The sequence below is a fragment of the Tursiops truncatus genome, chromosome 2 (assembly GCF_011762595.2).
Source record: "Tursiops truncatus isolate mTurTru1 chromosome 2, mTurTru1.mat.Y, whole genome shotgun sequence".
Classification (NCBI taxonomy): domain Eukaryota; kingdom Metazoa; phylum Chordata; class Mammalia; order Artiodactyla; family Delphinidae; genus Tursiops; species Tursiops truncatus.
The window spans coordinates 158,534,641-158,558,171 of record NC_047035.1 but is presented as its reverse complement, the minus strand read 5'-3'; the positions used below and the strand labels follow the sequence as shown (position 1 = coordinate 158,558,171).

Sequence of the window (23,531 nt, the reverse complement as noted above, 5' to 3'; positions counted from 1 at the left end):
GATACACCTCTAATTCTATCACTTCTCAGTCTGACAGTTTAAGGGCTTTTTATTACATTTAGGAGCAAATCTCAAATTGCTTAATATAGTCCTTAATACCCCCCTTCCTCTTCCAACCCCACCATTTCCCCTCTCCCAGCTGCCTGCTGCATCCATGCCACACTCATTCGCTTAAGATCCAGGACCCTTTTTTCCATGTCAGGTTGCTGTACATGCTGCGCCCTCTGCCTCCAGCTGTTCCCAGATCTGGCTCCTTCTCGGCCACTGAAATCAGCCCTCCTGTCTCCTCTTGAGAGCTGTCCTTGCCCAGACTCACTGCCTTTGGAGTCTCTTTTCCTCACTGCAAGGAGAGCTCTGTGAGATAAGAAGACACCCCCACACACACACACGATATTCCCTCAGCACCTCCAGCTGTTTCTCCAGTATATTAGAGACTGAAAAGCGTTTGTTGAATGAATGTCAGAAAGATGAAATGAATGAAAGAATGAGTGAATCTGTAAGATCTGCTTAACCTTTGCTCAAACAGATGCTGTAATTTTAGTCTGATACATGAACATGAGGCATCCATAACTGTGATAATAATCAATAATTGTGATACAATTATACATGGCACTAACCTCCCGGCATTTTAACAAACACTCATAAAGAAGATTACATATAAGTAATCTAACAAAATTAAAGACAGTCGTTAAAATCAATATATTTTTACTAGCTAAACTAGCCTCCTTCTCCAACCCCAACCAACGATAAAAATGTTTGTTATCTGGGACCAGTCAATCGCCCAAAGAAGCGAAAGAGATCTGCAGATTCAGGAAGTATATTTGGTTCTCCCTCTTCTCAAACCAAGGACACTACCATCTATCCAACTCTCAGGGCTGATACAAAGTTACAGCCGTATCCTGCTACAGTGTATAGCACATGAGGCTTCAGTTTTATTAGTTGACTTATTTTGGAATTATAAGAGATCAAAGGGTCCAGGCTCTTCCTATTTTCCTCCTCTTTTACTATACAATCCAGGAGGAAAAAAAATCTGCTACTTTCTACATGATTATACATGAATAACTGTATGAATGAATGAATGGGATGATCTTGTTTATCATTTATAATTACTTCTCCAATTATTCAGAAAATATTAATGAGGAAGAAACCAACAGTCATCTACCTTCCTCCTTCTTTTCCTTTCTGTGATGATAACAGTTTATTATATACATGAAAAGCTGAACTGTACACATTTCACTCTAGATAGGAGAGAAAAGAAAACGTAGGCTAAACATTTTAAAAGTTGGAAGTTATTATAAAACAAACAGCTTTTCACAGCATTTATTCCGGAGCACTTGTTTTGAGATGTGCTGTTTTTCTGGAGAACTGTCAGTGTTGGCCAAGTATTTTAAAACTGTAAACAAGGCCCTCCTTCCCCCTGCCCCCCAATTTTAACTGAGATGTAACACTGTGTAAGTTTAAGGTGTACAAAGTGTTGACTTGATGCACTTATTACACTGCAACATGATTACAACCTTAGTATTAGCTAACACCTGTATCATGTCACATAATTACCATACCTTTTCTGTGGTGAGAACATTGAAAATCTACTCTCTTAGCAACTTTAAAGCATGGAATACAGTGTTACTAACTCTAATCACTATGCTGTTCATTACCCCCCCCAGAACTTATTCATCTTAAATGTGCACCCTTCAACCAACATCACCCCTTTCCTCCCACGTTTCGGCCCCTGGTAACCCCCGTCATTATAATCTCTGTTTCTACGGGTTTGGCCTTTTTTGATTTCACATATAAATGAGATCATACAATACATATTTCTTTTTCTCTGGCTTATTTCACTTAGCATAAATTCCCTAAGGTCCATCTATGTTGTCACAAATGACAGGATTTTGGTCTTCCTTATGGCTGAATAATAGTCCTCTGTGTGTGTGTGTCTGTGTGTGTGTGTGTGTGTGTGTGTGTGTGTGTGTCTTTATCCATTCATCCGTGGATGGACGCTTGGGTTGTTTCCATATCTTGGCAATTGTGACTAATACTTCAATGAACAAGGGAGAGCAGATATTTTTTCAAGACAATGTTTTCATTTTCTTTGGCTAAATACTCAGAGGAGGAATTGCTGGATCCTCTGGTAGTTTTAGTTTTGATTTTTTTGAAAAACTTACATACTGTTTTCCATAGCGGCTGCACCAATTTACATTTCCACCAACAGTGCACAAGGCCTCCCTTTCCTCCGCATCCCCGCCAACACTTGTCGTCTCCTGTCTTCTGATAACAGCCATTCTAACAGGTGTGAGGCGATACTGTGGGTTTGAGTTGTGTTTCCCTGATAGTACCTGTTGGTCATTTTCTATGTCTTCTTTGGAAAAACGTCTATTCAGTTCCTCAGTCCATTATTTGATCTGATTGGTTTTCTGAGTTCTTTACCTATTTCGGACATTACCCCTTATCACATATATGGTTTCCAAATATTTTCTCCCATTCTGTAGGCTGCCTTTTCCTATTATTGGTAGTTTCCTTTGCTGAGCAGAAGCTTTTTAATTTGATGCATTCCCACTTGTTTAGTTTTGCTTTTGTTGCCTTTGCTTTTGATTCCAAGACTTTTGGTTCGGTTTGTTTTGGTTTTTAATGATACAGTCCTTGTTGGCTCCTAAATACTAAAAATCAAAACTGGGATCTTTGCTTCTTTTCAGAAAAGAATATACATACTGATAGCATACTAGGAATCCTCAAATTCTAAAGATACAGAAAATAACATATTTCTTCCCTCAACTGTTACTGAGCACCTATTACGTAGCAAGCTCTCTTCAAAGTGACAGGGATATAAAATAAGTAAATGAAAATGAATATCTACAGAAATTCATTTTATAAAACAAATACCTACGAGAGCCTGGCTTATATGTTTGTTTTTAAACCATTAGAAACTGGTATTTAAAGAATGACTAGTTCACCTAATTCAATGAATGGTGGTAGCAATGGTGACCAACAATGACGACGGTTATTACCATTTCCTGGGGTCCTATTTTTGCCAAGCACAATGCTGAAACTTTAACACAAATTCTCAGGCTTCAACTTAATATGACCTTGTAAGGTGGGTACAATCATTAACCTCCCTTTAGGGATGTGAAAACTGAGGTTAGAGAGATGAAATACTTTGCTCATAAAGTAAAGAAGTCATGGGGCCAGTATTCAGACACAGGCAGTGTGGCTTCCTGCCCCCGACCCCCCACAGAAGATGCGCCTTGCTGACGGAGCAACAGAAAAGCAACGTGCAGCAGACCAGGGAACCAAGCCCTGGCCTACAGGTAACATGATAACTGTCCCCCACTCCTCCTGACTCACCGGGCAGCTCCAGCCAAGCAAAGTCCTCACTGCCTCCCTCAGGAAGGCTGACAAGCCAAGACTCTACAGAGAGTCCCCACCTCCAGAGCTCCTACTGCTTCCAAGGGGCCGTGCAGGGCCCGGGCCCCCTTTTCTGTTCCCTTGCACTAACACCCATCACCCATCACCACCTGTGCTACACCTGGCCCTGTGCTCCCCGACCCACCCACCCACAAATTGACGAGCTGGGGGTGAACCGGTACTCGTGAAATACATGTTGGGAAATAATCCTTTGAGTTAATTAATTAGCCATTTAATGCTCTACTTGGCACTTAATTTAAATATTTTCTTCTTTAGAACCTAACTCAAAGAAATCCATTTAGGAGGAAATTAATCAAGGCATCTAGTTAAACGAAGTCTGTTTATACAAATTATTTCAATTCCAAGTTAGCAAACTCTTTAAATCATTCCTTCCCTATGCCAATTCATACTAAAGTTAAAAAAAAAAAAAAGATGTTTATATTCTAACCTCAATTTAGAACTGCCTAATGCTCTCTTCATATTGGAATTAGGCAGAAGGAGAATTATGGAGAAATTAAAAAACAGAAGGTCACAAAATCCCCAGTTTTTCACCTATTCCACCCTCAGAGATAACTATTTCAGTCGGTCCCTTAAACCCTTTCCAATGTACATAATTGTTTGCACTAAAATTAGACCATATTTTGAATGTTGTTTTAATCTGATTTTTTAACAAATTTATATCAGATTCACACATTTGTCTGCGCTTCTGTTCCAAACATCCAACTGCCTAACTGACACCTCCAAGGCACCCAGCTGACTAAAATCAGGACTAAAACCTGATCTCCCCACTGGGTCCCAAGTCACCCCCCCAGCACGCACTCCCCACCTTGGGGAATAACCTCGCCGTCATATTTACCTATTAAGCCACCTCAGATCTACCTACTCCCCACCTCTCCACCTTCTCCTTCATATCCGTCTCCCACCTCCCCCAAAACCCACACACTGGCCCCCCTGGGTCCACTCTGCCTCCTGCCCATTCATTTCTGACACACTCAGCTGGGGATATTTCTCACATGTAAATCTGATCACCTAACACCCCCTCATTCTCACCTGGCTGTCCTTCAGATTCCAGCTGGGTCGCATTTTTTTTTAAGGCAAGTCTTGCTTCACGCTGAGCTTTGGCACATCTTTCACAGGACCGTTCCTTTTCCTCAGAATCATTATCTATCAGAAATTCTGACTCTCACAATAGATCATAAGCCCCAGTAGAGCAGGAAACATGGCTACTTTCGTTCAACAACGTATCACAGCACTAAGCACAATGCCTGGCACACAATAGGTGCTCAGCAAACAGGTTACATTAATTAAAAATACTGAAAGAAAAAAAAAGACTAAAAGTCTTTTTTTCAAAGAAAATTATTATATGTGCTATCTTTTAAATTATTATTATTATTCGGGCGCCCTGGTTTGAAAACATTCTCTACCTAACCTTTATCCAGCAGGGGGAGGGGCACTCAGCTTTGGTTCAACATTGCAGCTTTGATTTGTCTATTCCATAAATGCCTCTGTGCTAGCTTTCACGGACATGTAGAACTTGTTGCTTGCCCACAATCCTAATACATTTTAAAAGTTTCTTTTTCTCCACATTCTTCTACGTGAGCACACTGGCCAGACTGTCCCCCAGAGAATCCTGGCTCCTTTCCAACAAGCAGCAATCAACAGTCTCCACAACAACCCTTCATGGTGCCTGGACCCCACTCTAAACACACAAACTCTTCAAAGAATTTACATTGCTATCCCATCCAACCCTTCGTACAAAAAGCAAGACACCGATAGTGGAAGATTATTTCCCAAGGTCATCCCCAAAGCAGAACACACATGACATCATTCTAGGTCAAAACAAAATGATATCCCGGTGTGACAGAGGAAATGCTTGACGCCACATCTTAAATCACCTTCAGCACCAAAGACATAAAAGAGAAGACAATGGTGTGAGTGAGAAAAAGACACTCTTCTTGCTCATCCCCCCCCACTCCCGGCCAAAAGCACCCTTCCCCACCCCCACCCCCCGCCGACTCTAAGTGCTGGTCACTTCCCCCTGGAACCTGTTTCCACCCAAGGTCAGACTGGAGGGAGAAGTGAGTGAATGCCCAGGATTTTTACTCTGTCGTCTATGTACTAAGTTTACTGTAGTTCACAGAGGGAATGACGGGAGGGACAGAGAACTGAGAGAGGCTCACCGATAGTAAATTATAAATAATGAAGAGCAAACCAGGAAGAAATTCAGAAAGAACGCAGCGCAGCACTCAAGAAGGCTCGCATTACGGCTGTTGTAAGCGGTGCTGGGGATGGCGTGAAATCCACTTCAGCTTTTCACAATTTGGCGGAATGTCAATGAGAAGACTGAGAATCAGATCCTAAGAGTAAACAGAGCAGCATGACAACCCTGCCTGGAAGCAGCAATGTCCAGAAGGGACGAACAAACAGGGCACGTCTTCACGCCCGAAGTAGACCTAGGATATTCCATGTCTCAGAAAATCAAACCTACTCCAAGAACACAAGACGACCCACACTCACACCATTTTGAATACATCTGGGTAAACCCTGGAATTGGAATCGTATAGGCACTAAATGAAAAATTCCTCAGTGCTGTGCGTTGAACTCTAATGACTAAAGGATAATGAGCAAAATTACAGCTAAACAGATACTTCAATTTTCTTCCATGATCATTTGAATTACTGCCTCTTAATCCTCATTCCCCTGTATTAAAAAATATTTTTTCATAATTTTACAAATTCAGTGACCAGGTACAAAATCTGTATTCTCTGAGAGAGTTTTCCCCATTACAGAGACTGACAGGAAGGCAGGGCCACTGAAGCCTTGTTTTCACAGTTTGTGAGCAGAAATAGCACCCTGGGGTGGGGAATAAAATTCAGGTGCCCAGAGGGGTGTCCTAAAACAGGACATGTTTTTAGAGAGGAATTTTATTGTTTAGGAGAATGTTTTTCTAACCTAAAACCGAAACAGGTGTCAAGATCCTTAGCTAGAGAAACTGCCAAGAAAAGCTGAAAACACTCCGGGGAGATTAAATCAGGATCAGATTTCAGAGCCACGGAAAAGAGCCACACAACTCACTACACACAGTCCCTCACTTTGAATAATGCATCCAACAACACCGGTGCGTTTGGGTGCTGGCATTCCGGATTCCTTATGTTTTCACAGTTACAACTTAACATGGGTCCTTTAAGATGCTCCTTCAAAAATTTAAATTAAGTGTACGCATACACATATTTAAATATTTCTGAACAAATAAAACAATGATTTAAAAACTACTTTAGTCAGCAGTACCTTGTACTCTCTACCGTTTTTCTATGTGAAAACTGAATTTAATCTACATGATGTAAAACTGTCTGAAAACTTATTTCACTTACTAATATTTAAAACCTTTTTCTCAGGTTAAAAGGTTTTTTTAACCTACATAGGATATATAATAAGAGATTCCAGAAAATGTAGATTTATCATCAAATTCACATAAGAATATAAAATCTAAAACACGGTTGGTTTACCCTATGATTTCAATATGCAGCCGTTTCAGATTACACAGTTTCCTTTATCTTTGGTTTTTAGGTGCGATCTAATGGTTGTGCTGAAAGAAGAGTGTATTATTTTCAGTTGCTGAGTAACAAATTGCCCCCAAATTTAAACAAGAACATCAAACCCCTTAACCTGGTTGACCTTTATAGATCCAACGGCTGCAGAGTCCACGTTATTTTCAAGTACACATGAAATGCCCACCAAAAAGGCCATCAAATAAGTCCCAATATGGTTTTAAAGTTCTTTTTAAAATCCTATGGCTGAACATCTACATCTCAATACTCTAACTACTCAAAATGTGAACTGCGTTTGGAGTGTGAACACTGATGGGGGTGCAGGGAGGAGTGTTACTTGTGCTCCATGAACCTGCCCGGAGCTAATACCACGTGGGCTGAAGAATAAAGTAGGATGGCGCCAACTGGGGGAAAACCACATTTGTGTTCGATCAGAAAGGAAACAGGTTTCATTATCTTGTAATAACCTGTAACGGAAAAGAATCTGAAAAAGAATATATGTATATGTATATAACGGAATCACTCTGCTGTACACCTGCGTCTAACATACGTTGTAAATCAACTACACTTCAATTGAAAGAAAAAGAAAGGAAGGAAGGAAGGAAGGAAGGAAACAGGTGTAGAAACAGGAATGCTCACCACTGCTGCTGGGTGCAGAAGACACACCCAGGACCACTCAGCTTCCTCCACAGAAATCCAAGAGTCCAAAACAGGACGAATGAAGGAGCACATAAATCCCTAAAAGAAAATACTGTGCAGCTATGTCGGCATAGCTATGGTTAATGGATGTGGAAATGTATTTATAATCAACTCCAAAAAAGCAGGCTACTACTCAATCCTTTTTATTTAAGAGGAAAACAGTGTGTGTCTGACTCTGAAGGAAAAAAGCGTCAGGATGCAAAGCCCACTCAAATAACGGCAGTAATGAGCTTTAAGCAGCAAGGGGGTCACGGGTGACTATTTCCTTCTTTGTATGTTTCTTTTTCCTCATAAGAAGCTGTATTATTTTATAGAAGAAAAACAACCAAAAAAAGAAAAAGAAAAAGAAAAGGAAGAGGAAGAGGAAGGGAGAAGAGAAAATATTAAAAGATCAATACAACACACTAGCTCATCTCTCTCCAGCATTACGGCTGGGAAAGGGCAACCTGTTTAAACTCTTCATAAATTTCTGTAGTTTAAGCTCTGGAGCTGAGCTGCACAATAAGATGACTATAATTTAAGTCTCTAGAGGATGCTCTTCATGTGGACTGCAGGAAACGGATTTGAGAGCCACCCTATTCCTGGCTCACAGAAGAGCCTGACAAGGAGAACTGACCCCAGGAGAAACAGCAGCAAATCACAGACAGGCAGGAAAGTTCTGCATTTTTGACACCACGTGCTCCCAGCCCACGGTAGCTGCAGGGAACAAACCCCACTACGGCAGGGGCTAGTGAATCAAACATCCGGGACGTTACACAATACCTGGTACCCTGGAATTTTTCCTTTTCCTTAAGATTTCAAGAAAACACATAAGACATCGGCCGGTTCTGAGCCAGGCACTACACCGTCAGGAACGTAGGCGTGAATAAGCACAGCAGCCGCACTCGCCCAGCCCACAGCTCCGGACGCAAGGGGCCAGTGGCTGGAGAGCTCCCGGGAGGAAGAGGAGTGGGCACTGGGCGATTTACCTTCCTCCACCATATGCAGTCACCTCGCGGTTTAGCCCACCCTGCGCTATCACAGGCCGCGAGGAACAGGTGAGGATGTGGCCGCCGGCCCTCCCGGCATCTCACAGCAGGTCGGATACGAGGGGGTGTGGCCACGGCCTGCTCAAGTTGGATTCTAGCAATCAAGAATCCACTGACTCCTGTGCCAGAGCCCAACATCCTGCCACAGACTCCTAACACGTTCTGAGTCACTCCTCTGCCTCGTTCCCTCAAGGAGGACAGATAGGAGGGTGGATACAGGCCAGTGATGCCTCCATCACAGCCAACAGTGAAGATGCTGCTGCAGTGTGACAGCACTCGAAGAGGAGCCACGGAGGAAAGGGCGGCTTCCTGAAAGCCAAGCCCACCGGGAGGATGCTGGGATGCAGCCGGGCCACGCCAGCTGCTGGGATGGGCCGCCACTGGGATCAGAACAGAGACCTTGTATGTCGCACGTGGAAACAGTGAGCATGATGACAGGCCTGAGTTGTCGGGAAAGATGTTACATTTGGTTAAAATAAGCGGGGGATGGCATGGAAACCTCTTAAAGATATTTCCATTTAAAACGCTGCAATTTTAAAAGTTCAAAACCTAGGATCATGTCCCAGATATCAAGAAAATCATTATACCCTGGGAAGATTCATGATACTTATTATAAAACAAACATATCAGTATGAGTGGCCCAAATGTCCTTTAAAATACATGTGTCTGAAACAGGAAGGAAAGTGTTCCCCCCACCCATGCCCTCCCCCGCCTTCACAGAATGCACTCAGAGCCGCTTTCCTGACTTGAACTCACTCTGTCTTTATCATCCGCCACATCACAGAGGATGTCGTCGAGATCGAGAATTCCTCCATCTCCATGCTCCAGTCGATGCACCTGTACCCAGTAGTTTGGATCCTGTATGAAAGAATAGACAGCAAGTTAGCATCACCAAAAGGGAACACAACAATTTACACGGGGATAACCTCCTGCCATGAAAAGGAATCGACCTCATCAAGAATATCCCAACTGACTGAAAAGTCAAGCGGCTGCGCCTATCTCTGGTTGAGTCAATTTTCTTTTTTTTATGATGGAGTCACTCCTGCATGCACGTCCCTTTGGCTCAGACGCCAGTACACTATTGTAATAGGAACTGCAGAAACGAGCAAAACTCACTGCACACGGAATATTAATTCCTCTGAAGTATGCTGGGTTTCCCATGGTCCGATATGAAATACTTATTAATCCTCCCAATCCAATTTACTGAGCTATTCTAATAAGCAAGCAACGTACACTGTGTGCCTGAAAAGCTCATGTCACAGCTTATCTGAAGAAAAGGAGGTTGCCTGCCTCGGTGGCTCAAAGTAACCCCTACAAACAGGTCTAAATATACGGACACAGAAGAACGTTAAGACCACAAGTGAACAAAGCAAGCTCAGAACAGCATGTGTGCTTGAGTCTATTTCTGTAAAGACGAAGTTACATACACGTGTACGTGTGCATACAGCAATGTCTCCAAAGATGCACACCAAAATTTGCAACGTTTATCCCTGGGGGTGGGACTGGGGGAGAAGGAAGAAAAAAGACTTCATTTTAAGTGTTACACACTTCTACCTGGGGTGTGTGTGCACGTTCATGCATGTGCACACACATATATACACACACGTACATATACACACAATGTAACAAAATCAAGCTCTAAAGTTATGTGAAAAGAGAACATAGTTGTTCTTAAACTTCTATAATCATTCTCTTGTGTACTTAAATGAAAATATACTAAACTATACCTTTTGCCGTTAGCTACTAAATCATCCACAGCACAGAATTACTAATAAAAAGTTCAATTCAAGGTAACAACTCCAGTTTCCCAGCCTAACCAGTGATGTTTGGTACAGTTTTTTCTTAAAGGAAAGTCTGGGATGGAGGAGGCACAAGATTAATGAGAGTTAAAGTACAGATTCTGGATCCTACTCAGATCTACTGACTCTGACCTTCCAGGGGTGGGGTCAGGCGATCCATACCCTTGAAGTCCTCCAAGGGCATCTTTAAGAGAGCCATGACTAAGAATCACAAAAAATGGAACACATAAAAAATGCAGAATTATCAATCCCTGTCATTTCTAACCAGCACAGAAGGCAGTCCAGACCCTAATTCTCAAAGTTATTAAACATTATCATAAAAACTACTACGCCAATAACCCAGAGTTCCTCTGTACCCTCATCTGTCTAGATTTCTTTAATAGATTCAGTGCTGAAATCAACTGTTCATCCAGAGCACGGAGAGTAAGCTTGTAGAAAACACGCACACTACACACACGCACACCACACACACACCACACACACACATCACACACCACACACACCCCACACACACCCCACACACCCCACACACACACCACACACACACCACACACACCACACACACACATCACACACCACACACACACCACCACACACACATCACACACCACACACACCACACACAATCACAAACACCACCACACACCACACACACACACCACACACACAAATCACACACACATCACACACCACACACACCACACACATCACGCACACACCACCACACACCACACACACCACACACACACCACACACACACACACACCACACACCACCACACACACAACACACATCACACACCACACCACACACACACACACATCACACACCACGCACACACCACGCACACACACCACACACATCACACACACACCACACACACACCACGCACACCACACACACCCATCACACACCACGCACACACCACACACATCACACACACATCACACACCACACACACCACGCACACCACACACACACATCACACACCACACACACACCACCACCACACACACACCACACACACACCACCACACACCACACACACAATCACACACACACACCACGCACACCACACACACACCACACACACACATCACACACCACACACACACCAGCACACACCACACACACCACACACACCACACACATCACACACCACACACACACCACCACACACACCACACACACACATCACCACACACCACCCACACCACACACATCACACACCACACCACACACACACACCACACACACACACCACACACCACACACACCACACACACATCACACACCACGCACACACCACACACACACCACCACACACCACACACACACATCACACACCACGCACACACCACACACACATCACACACACACCACACACACACCACACACACACCACACACACCACCACACCACACACACACGTCACACACACACCACACGCACACACCACGCACACACCACGCACACCACACACACACATCACACACCACACACACCGCACACACACACACCACGCACACATCACACACACACCACACACACCACACACACACACCACACACACACCACACACACACATCACACACACACCACGCACACACCAAACACACACACATCACACACCACACACACACCACACACACCACACACACACACACATCACACACACACCACACACACCACACACACACACACCACGCACACACCACACACACACCACACACACCACACACACACCACGCACACACCACACACACATCACACACACCACACACACACCACCACACACCACACACACCACACACACACACACACCACACACACACCACACATACCACGCACACACCACACACACATCACACACCACACACACACCACACACACCACCACACACACACATCACACACCACACACACCACACACACACACCACCACACACACACATCACACACCACACACACCACACACACACATCACACACCATACACACACATCACACACACCACACATCACACACACCACACACACCACGCACACACCAAACACACACACACCACACACCACACACACACCACACACACACCACACACACCACCACACACACACATCACACACCACACACCACACACACCACACACACCACACACACACATCACACACCACACACACACATACCACCACACACCACACACACACATCACACACCACACACACCACACACATCACGCACACACCACCACACACCACACACACACATCACACACCACACACCACACACCACACACACCACACACATACCACCACACACCACACACACCCCACCACACACCACCACACACCAAACACACACCACACACACCACACACACAATCACACACACACCACACACACCACACACACACCACCACACACCACACACACACCACACACACCACACAAACACCACCACACACACACATCACACACCACACACATCACACACCACACGCACACACCACACATCACACACACACCACACACACACATCACACACACACCACACACACACATCACACACCACACACACCACACACACCACACAGCACACACACACCACCACACACACACACACACACCACACACACACCCTTGGCATCCCCTTCACTCACTGGTCCTTACTCTGCGTAATTCCCTGGTTACAATGTCATCCAGAGAGTTCTTAAGAAACCTGCTGCTGTGAGTCCAGCCAGGCTCCAGAATTTGTCGTTTCTGGAATTGTTGAGCTGTTGAAGAACAAAGTCCTGAAGCAAACTCTACTCCTACTCTTCTTTACCAAATGGTATTAACTCTCCAAGAGAAATGGGGAAGAATGAATAACCTGGGGGCGCATAAAGAGAAAGTCATCACCCCCAGCCACTTACCACTGATCCATCCTGCCCTCCGCTTCCCCCAAGCAAGCTGCAGGATGACCTAACCAACCTAACTATCAGCTTCCACTTCTAAAACAACTCTGTGCACACAGAAGCAGGCTGACCTCGAAAATGTAGCTTATAAAACACACTCTGAAAGCCTCTTAATCCTCCGCACTCTTTCCACATGAGATCACAACCTACTGCCTTTCTATAACACTTGGAGCTGCTCCTCTGAAATAAAGTCCCTCCTCAAGATTTCCCAGCCTCTTAAATGAAAACCTGCTACGGTCCAGCCTCTCTCCCACCACTTCCCCTCTCACAGCCCGCACTGTGCCCTGTGTAACTGCACCCCTCCTCGCACGCCCAGTGCCTGGGGACCCACCTTACCCCCCAGGCTGACCATTCCCATCCATCAAGACTCCTCAGCCATCCTCTTCTCCAAGAGCTTCTCCTGACCGACCGGAACACCCCAAGGAAGGTTAGAGCTCTATCTCCAGCCTCACTGTTAATGTATCTAAAAACCATGAAGGTATGATGCAAACTAATATAGAGAGGATGGATAAACAATAAGGTCCAACTGTACAGCACAGGGAACCGTATTCAATATCCTATGATAAACCGTAATTGAAAAGAATATTTTTTAAAAAGAATGTATATATATATGTGTGTGTGTGTGTGTGTGTGTATGTAACTGAATCACTTTGCTGTACAGCAAAAATTAACACAACACAACTATACTTCAATAAAATTTTTTAAAAGCCGTAACAGTATGCAAAATAGTACTCAGATGTCAACTTTGAGCCTTTAAAAACTGTTAATACTGTATTTTTCCAAATGCTAAAATAATAGTACAAAATCTTCTGTTGACCATACTTTGCCCTCGAGCTACCACACCTCGACCCTCTTGACAGCAAAATTTTTTAAAGATCTGTCGTCTCAGATTCTTCTCCCATAACCCTGTTCCAATCAGGCTTCCTCCCCACCATGGTTCCAAAACTGTCTGTCAAGGTCACCAACAGCCTCCATGTTGCTAAAGGAGATCTCCAGACCCATCTTCCTTGGTCTATCAGCAGAATACGATGCCGCTGGTCACTCCCTCCTCCTTGAAACACTCTGCAAACCTGGCTCAGCATCCTTCAACGATCTGATCAAGTCTAATTCTGAGATTCAGTTGTTGACTTCCGCCTCCAGAGGGGTCCTAATTCGACGGTCAGCTATGCCAAGTAGCCCTGACAACACCATATCAAGGCACTCATCAGGCCGGTGCTTATTAAACGTCACTCCATACCATGTGCTGAATGGAAAGGACCATTTGGAGGGAAGGCGCCAAGAGGGAATCATCAGTCATCTCGAGATGACTAAAAACTCAGATTTGAGCAGTGCACGTGAAAAAGACCTCCTCCCACAAGAGTACGAACACCAGGAGGGAGGCTTTTTGCCACTGAGAAATACAACTCTTTGGAAGAGTAGTCTCTCAGGAGATTTTAACTGACAGCCTTCATGCACACGATTCTCTCTCGATACCCAGAGCACTCGCTGTGTTTTCAAGGAACAGTCAAGTACCCGTGAGGGAAAACTTTTCTGAAAAATTTAGGCCATATTCGTTGATTCCACTTTGTGTCAGTCTACACTAAGTTTGAAATAATAACGGAAATCATTGCTGTCCTGGCTGTAGAAACTTAGAAATGTACCTGAACAGAAAGCTGTGATAAGCCACTTTTAAAAATACCAAAAACATTGATTCTACAATCTGTAGACCTGTCATTGGGTTAAAAAACAAACATGACACAACACTCGATTTTTTTTAAAAAAGTTTCACTTATGGTATGTACATATAAAATAACCAAAGATTTAAACACTAATAATAAGTTTACAGTATGATGAACAAAAATCCATCACACATGAGCAAGAAATAAGAGACAAGGTTCATCCAACAAGTGGCTGGAGAGAGGGCTACCAAGAAGCAAATGTCCCCTCCAGACGAGGCTCCCCAGGATGGATCCAAGCCCAGAGAAGGAATTGGGAGGCAAAACCACACACAGAATCACTGCTTCTCCCCCAAGATGACTGGGAAAAAAGATGGAGGCAACATTTCTATGACCAGCTAGAATGAAAGCACAGAGATATGATAAGATCCAAGTTGCAAAGAATGCTGATACCCACCCTATCCCAGGACACAGGAAGAGAATACAGTGCAGGAAAAGTCCTAATGAAAGACTGACTCCTATCCAAATTTCAAGAAATCTCTCACACTCCATAAAGAGCATTGTCACACTGTACAACAAGATACTGAACTTTTGCGAGTGATGACCTGGGTAACAGACAAGCACTGCATATTTTATGCCTGTGCAAGTTTCAAGAAAAGCATCTACAAATAGAAACAGTACCCTACTCTTGCATTAACCATGGCGTACAGCAATGGTCTATATCCTGTCAAATCTTCAAGTGAGAATATACTTGTAAACGTTAAGACTAGAAACTTCATGTTGATCCAAAAGACTTGAGTATTTACTATGTGGGAAGCACTGACAATCATGACCTACTGTGAGAAATTAAAATTTATCAGATAAAACAAAGAGTTAAAAAGAGACAGACCATGAGTCATAAGAAAACTAAACATAAAAATGCTTTGTGAGTTCAGAAGAGGAAAAGATTACGTTCACTGAAAAGATGTGGGAAAGGTTTGTGGTGAGGTTTTAGCAGAATCAGATGCCAGAAGAGGGAGGGTGGGAAGGAGGGAGGGAGGGAGGAAGGAAGGAAGGAACTTCCAAAAAGTAAAATACAAGTCACCACAACAAAGGGAAAAGGAATCAGAAATCAGAATGGGTTGGACCTTCTCAAGAGCAACACCAAAATCTAGATGATAATAGAATACTGACTGCAAAATTCCTAAGAGAAATGGTCTACAACATAGAATTCTAGACTTCAGCCAACAACTACCAGAGAAGTGTGAGTGAAGGTAGAAAAGGACATGTTTAGAAATGCAGTGTCTCTAAAAAACTACCCTCTCTGTACCTTTCTCAAGTGAACACTAGAGGATGAGCACCAACAAAACCCAAGACATAACCGTGAGTGAGGAAGGCATGGCAGGTGAAGCAGGGGGCAGACACAGGAGAGAACTGCCAGGGGGCGGTCCAGCCAGGGGCCATCCCCAAGACCAGGCCGGGAAAGGACCCGACGCAACTCAACACACCCAGATGCTACTTAACAGCTGGCAGAGCTGGGATGGAATTAGCTGCAAATTCATAGAAGACCAACCAAATGGAAAAAAAAAAAGTTGTTCATTTCAGGGAAAACACAAAACTTGTGAAGGAAAGAAAGAGTAATCGAGGTATCTTTCATACGTGGTTCAGCTATGAGAAGCTTTTAATATGGAAAATAGTGTGAACATCAAGTATTTAATCAAAATTATAACTACTTTGGGGGGAAAGAGGTCTAAAAAGTGTGTGTGTGTGTGTGTGTGTGTGTGTGTGTGTGTGTGTGAGAGAGAGAGAGAGAGAGAGAGAGAGAGAGAGAGAGAGAGAGAGAGAAAGAAAGAGAGAGAGAGTCAAAGCACGCCTGGGGCAGTGAAACAGGGTTAAATCTGCCACATTGAGTCAAAAGACAGATGACACCCCCACCCCCGGCCCTGCAAAAAAAAGAACCGACGTAAGCACTCACACAGAAATATGGAGGAGAACATGGAAAGGATCAGGTACAAGAGTTGGAAACGGCAACATATGTAGGAGGTACTGCTCTTTTTCATGAGAATCCTGGTAGAACTATCTCACTCTGCACATCTATAATGTTCAGAAGCAAAAAGACGAGGGACCCTTTGAAAAATGCCTTAAAATAACGTGTGGGGCACACGGCTTCAAGGTTAGCAACCGTCCATCCCATGAGCCCAGGATAACTGTGTCTGGGGACAAATGAAGTCATTGGTAATGACATCACACTTATTGACAGAAAGCACTTCCTCGTTCAAGTCACTAGAAGAGCACAATCGAGGATTGATGCCTCATGCTAGATACTCTTGGTTAAGTATCTCTCCAATCTACTTAAACCAAACACAAGACATTTAAAATATGTTCCAAAGTTCTTTTTTTTTTTTTTTAATGAATCATTGGTATTTCAAGACAGACGTGGTAGAGTCCTCCCGCAGTATCTGTAGGGGGGTTGGTTCCAGGACACCAAAATCCACAGGCGCTCAAGTCCCTTGTACAAAATGGCGCAGTGTTTGCATATAACCTACCACATCCCCCTGCCTACATCATCTCTAGATGATTTATAACACTGAATACAATGTGAGTGCTATGTAAATAGCTGCCCGTGCAAGTGGTAAGTTCAAGTTTTGCTTTAGGAACTTTCTGGGATTTTTTAAAATATTTTCAATTGAAATCTGTAGATAAGATTGAATCTGAGACGCAGAACCCACATATAACAGATACGGAGGGCCGACTATACGTGCGGTTTTGACCTTAGCTACTTTAATCATTTCCACTTCCAAAATGCCTATCAAGTATAAATTCAAACCACAGGACCCATTTCCAATTTTGCTGCAGTAACATGACACAGATTTTTTGCTGCCTTCTCAATAAAGGCAGAAAACATAGCTGCTGTTCAACACAGATCACCATTAAATACCAGCCAGTGCCTCGTGGTAAGTGCACTCCGCTGCCCCCCACTTTTCCACCCCAAACCACACCCAACACCCATGCCACCACCTCATCACCACAACACAACAGAGCAAACCACAAACCTGCTGCCGCCCTTGAAGAGTGGATGGCTTCATTTAATATGTCAATCAAAAACGAACAAGGCAGCCTGAAACCAAAGGTGAATTCCAACTTCAAGGAAATAACATTCTGGCATTTTGCTTTATTAGAACCAGCACATAATCTCTCATAGGGTCGCATATTAGCCCAGTAATGGGGGAAAGCAGCCCATTCTTGACCTCTCTACCTGTGACATCACTTTCAGAACAACGTAGAGATCGCTTGAGCCATGGATGCTCCCCGATTCCGGCCCCACTCCACAGAAATCATGTACAAGAGATCACAGAGCTGGCTCTGAACGGAGTCAAGGCAAGAACGAGAATGCAGTAACCACCAGTTACATTTGCATCGCATTCATGTGCATTATCTAATGTGATGGGAGGGTTTATAATCCCTATTTTCAAATGAAAAAACTGAGACTCAGAGCGTGTAAGTTGCTGACAGGAAGTCACAACTAATAAACTGCTGTCAGCGGGGACTCGGCTCTATGTCTGCCGACTCATTCCCAGCACTTTCTCAGACCCACACGGATGGTTTCCAATGACAGCATCACAGGCGCTTGTCTTCCTACAGCCCTTCCTCCCAATCTCTTCCCAACAGCACCATTTTTTAAATATTTTGCATAATGGGGAGGTCCATGAAATATGTATTTTAATAAAAAAGTTTTGCCTGTTTAAAAAATCAAGTCTGAAAAACCACTCACCTAAGTATTACACTACAGTTCTAATCTCATCCATGATTTGAAACAGTAGCTCTCTAAGTGGGATTCCATCCCAGATCAGCATCACCTGAAAACTAATCAGAAGTTCCAAATCTCAGGCTCTACCCTGGTCCGACTGAATCGACATTTCTCAAGGCTGAAATGCTTTGTGTTTCTTCTATGTATCGTTATGTATTATGTTTTAGCTCATAAATACATGGGTTAACGCTTATCATGAACACTTTTTTTTTTTTTTTTTTGCCGCTCCGCGCATCATGCGGGATCTTAGTTCCCCGACCAGGGATCGAACCTGTGCACCCTGCAATGGAAGCACAATGGAAGCACAGGTCCTGCACTGGACCGCCAGGGAAGTCCCATGAACACTTCTTAAATCAAACTGTTTGTTACTACATCTTAAAAACCGTCACCATGAATACATACACATATGTTTGACATTCCTGGGATGACCATATAGGTGGTTATACATATATTCGCACTGTCAGATACAAATTCCGCAGTCAGTATGGGATACAAATTCTTTCTCCGAGTTGTTTCCCCTCTAAGCTCTTTGCAGAGAATTGCAAAATCCATATCTCTAGACCAGAGCCCTCCAGGCACACCAGCCTCAGACATCGACCTCTCTCACTGCATGCGACTTTGGGAGCTGTCTGAATTCCCCGGGGAGCTTGTTTGATTGCTTGCCAGGAAATTTTAATATCATGAATAAAAGCATGTCTGTTTGGGAACAACTAATAACTGAACAACATTTTTATCAAGTCCCATTTTGATTCTAATTTATGAAGCTTATATTCCTTATCTTCCCCCTAAAAGCAACTTATTATCTTCATTTCTACTGGCAGCAACATCCTCCTGGGACTTAATCTAATCAAGCCATAAACCTAGCCTCTCTACAGGAAATACAGGGGATAGAGAATCAAGTCAAATGACACCACAAGGAAACAACTAGACAAGTCCAGAATATGAGACCTTTAATAACACAACTGCACTGATTTCTTTTAAAAAAAAATCCACGTTGCCTAATATCTGGATGCAATATATGATCCTAGAATGGATCCTGCATCTGGAGAGAAAATTTAATTAAAAAAAACAAAACAAAACAAAACAGTGCTGGGACAATTGAAGAATCTGTCATATCATGTGACAGAATTGACAATTGGAAAATTTCCTGGATGTGAGCAGTAAAGAGTAATTATATAAAGGAATATTCTTGTTTTTAGGGGATATGTGAGGTAGCTAGGGGTGAGTTGCAGGGAGGGAGAATTTGGTACTATGCATCAATACGCTTAAAATTGAACATACCCATTAACCCAGGAATTGAAAATGTCTGTCTACATGGTCAAGATGTATATATGAAATCAGATGTTTTAAGAAACAGTAATACAGAATAGGAAACCAGCCACATAACCAACAATTAGAAATTGGCTGAGCACATCCTATCAACGAAACACTAAACAGCAATGTAAATACTGTGCACAGAATATCATGGAAGGTATCATCTCATCTTTAGTCTGAAGACAGTGCAACCTGCAGACACGGACAAAAGGTACCAACGGCTACACACAGTTGGCAGCCCTTGTCTGTACCTTCTGGTTTTCCATAGCAAACATATATGTGCAATCTTGTAACTGTATCACCTTAAATAACGAGTGAACACATCCCTTCCTTTCCCCTTCCTTCTCCTCCTGTTCTCAATAATGGAATCACCTGCTAACTCATTTCACTGGTTCCAGACCGCTCCCTTCCCAATCCTGTCCACATTCTGCAACCACCTCCATCTTCACAGAACACCTGTTTCATCGTGTCCCTGCCCCGTGATGAGTCACTTCCAGTGACTCACTACATCCTAAACGTTAAGACCCAACGTCCTTGGCCAAGCACTCAATGGTCTCTCCAGGCCCGCTTTTCCGGGCTCTCCATGGATCCCACCCCCAGCACTCGGAGCAGCGCCTGAGACAGCTGGTGCTCAGTAAACGCTAGTTCCTCCCACTCCACACATCTGCACGCTTTCACACCCACAGCTCCAACGGCCCAGGCTGTCTGTGCCTCTCCTGATGGAGAACACAAGCACCTCCTGCGTGAAATGTGCTCCAACCCCGAGGTGTTCATCGAGAGCACAAATTTGTCACTTCATAGCCTACCTCCTTGTACATGAGTGGTGTTTGTTATCTCTAGATAAGTTCCCGAAAGGCAGGGAGCATCTTCTGCTCTTTTGAGCACAGAACAATGAACAAAACACCATATTGTTGTATAAATAAAGTGTAAAATATATATGAATAAAGTAATAACCCTATTGGGCAAAGAAAAAAATTTCAACAAGGCTTTCTCAGAGACTGTAATCAACAAACGCAGGCTTGTGCTCCCCTAACTGCCAAGAGAAACCCCGTGGACACGGCTGCCTTGTCATGATCACACCCCCTTCACCCTGTATCCTCAGACCCCAGAGCTCACTCAAGAACCGCAGTGTGACTATCCCGGCTGACATTCCTGACGACGTGAGCTATGGGGAAAGAAACCTTCCAGATACTCTACCCTTCCAATGTAAAGGAACCCAATCTCCAGCAGAAACACCTTCATGCTCACCCACAGAGCTGCATGCCGAGCACCACCGCAGGTCTGGAAGACCAGGAAAAAGTGAGTTTACGCCTGGATAAACCTACCTACGACCCATGAAAGGGTGGGCCAGACAACAGCTCACCTGCACCAGCCAAGTTCTTCCTGCTCATGTCCCGGTGAGTGTCGGGATGCCCAAAGCAGGGTGTGGGCAGTACTGTCACCTGATGGGCCAGAGACACCGGAGAAGGGGTGTGAGGTAGCATATGAACCCGAGTCCCTAAAAACAATGTAGATCTACAGGATTCTGCGCCCAGACTCCAAGCCTCTCCTTCCAGGCATGGTGACCACCAGAGCTCTGAAGGTAGGTGCCTGCTCTGGGCCTCCCCTGGACCTCCCCATCCCTGCCCTGACTCCACAAAGGGCCGGCGGTGGGGCCACTCATGCACAGTGACTGTTTTCACGACACTCATTCGTGGGAAATGCTTTCAGCTCCGTGTGCAGATGTGAGGACAGGGGAGCAGGAAACCTAACCTGAGATCGTCACACATGTAATTACAGATGAAGAGGAAAGGGAGTTTCAGCTCATGACGCCGACTTCTAAATTCCTGCTATGCTCTTTCTGACACACTGCCTCTTGCACGAGGATCAAACAGATTCGTCAAGGGGACAAATGTGGAAGGGAAAATTTGATCAAGATAGAGTCCTTTCTTCTTCTTTTTTTTTTTTTTTTTGCTTAAAAAAAGGGCTTCCCTGGTGGTGCAGTGGTTAAGAATCCATCTGCAAATGCAGGGGACACGGGTTTGAGCCCTGGTCCGGGAAGTTCCCACATGCCGCGGAGCAACTAAGCCCACGAGCCACAACTACTGAGCCCGTGTGCCACAACTACTGAGCCCGTGTGCCACAACTACTGAAGCCCGCATGCTCTAGGGCCTATGCTCTGCAATAAGAGAAGCCACCGCAATGAGAAGCCCGCACACCGCAACGAAGAGTAGCCCCCGCTCACCACAATTAGGGAAAGCCGGCGCGCAGCAACGAAGACCGAACGCAGCCAAAAATAAATAAATTTAAATAAATAATTTTTTTTTAAAGAATGGAAAAAAAAATGAAAAATATATCACCCACCAATTAACAGACTTGACTAACTTCAGTATGAGGAAGTAGTGCTTTACCCCATGCTACCTATAAAGACACACTGATTAAGAAGCGTTTCATTCCAGCCATGCACATGGCAGTGCTGGATTCCAAGCGGCAGAAAAATACAACCCATAACCATTAAAACCAGACCTCGGTCCCCTCAGGGCAGGGAGCCACCCTTCAGCCTCAGCAGCCCACGGCACCTGTGCAGTTCAGGCAATATCTGAGATCTTTTAAAGCGAACTAAAATGCTGAATGTTTTTCTAGTGTTTATAAAGAAATAACCAACCTAAGAGATTCTTAGGGCTTTCACCCAGCCTAACAGAAGAAAAATCTTCCCTCTCCTATTTACTCTCCAACCAGCCAACAAGAGAGGCTGACTCAAACCAACAGGAATTTCTCTGACCTGGAAAGAAAGCCTCCCTGAAACATGAGAAACTCTAAATAGCTCAGAATTCTAAAACGAACCAACCATATCTGACCCCAAAGCAGCTCTCCACTGCCCCCTCATATTACTTAATCCAAAAACCGCCTCCCAGTTTTTCTTTAAAGAAGTTATCTCAAATTGCTTAAAAATCCACAATTAATTTCTTACACCTGGCAGTACCCGACCAGGCTGAATCAGAATAAATACTCCTGAACTAACAGAGGAGATGGTGAGGAAACGGTGGGTTTTGATGGAGAACTTGCACCTACCTGGGGTCTCCTCGTTGGAAGCCTGGGCACCCAGCCGTCCAGCCGCACTCCGTGGCCCCTACACCTAAATCCAGCGCAGTCCCCCGCCGCGAGGGGTCCGGGGCGGGGAGGGCCGCAGCACCAGCACCTCGCACGCCTGGCCCCGAGGCGGGACGGGCGGTGCTCAGAGCGCGGCTCAGACCGCCGGCCCTCGGGAGGGAAGGAGGAGGGGCCTGACCCAGTGTCTGCGGCGACCGCCGAGGCCGGAGGTGGGCGTCCTCCTCCCGCCAGGCCGCGGCCACCATGGATCCAGGGAGGGAG

At 44.5% G+C, this 23,531-nt stretch overlaps 1 protein-coding gene across 21 annotated transcripts in view; it reads right to left on the bottom strand.

The window, feature by feature from the left end:
- PARD3 (par-3 family cell polarity regulator) overlaps positions 1-23,531 on the bottom strand; it is a 676,268-nt gene that overhangs the window by 557,340 nt on the left and 95,397 nt on the right. For all 21 annotated transcript variants that reach the window (XM_033852393.2, XM_073801602.1, XM_033852392.2 and 18 more), the window contains exon 2: positions 9,431-9,532. In XM_033852393.2, the coding sequence (XP_033708284.1) occupies positions 9,431-9,532 (102 nt within the window). The remainder of the gene's footprint in view (positions 1-9,430; positions 9,533-23,531) is intronic.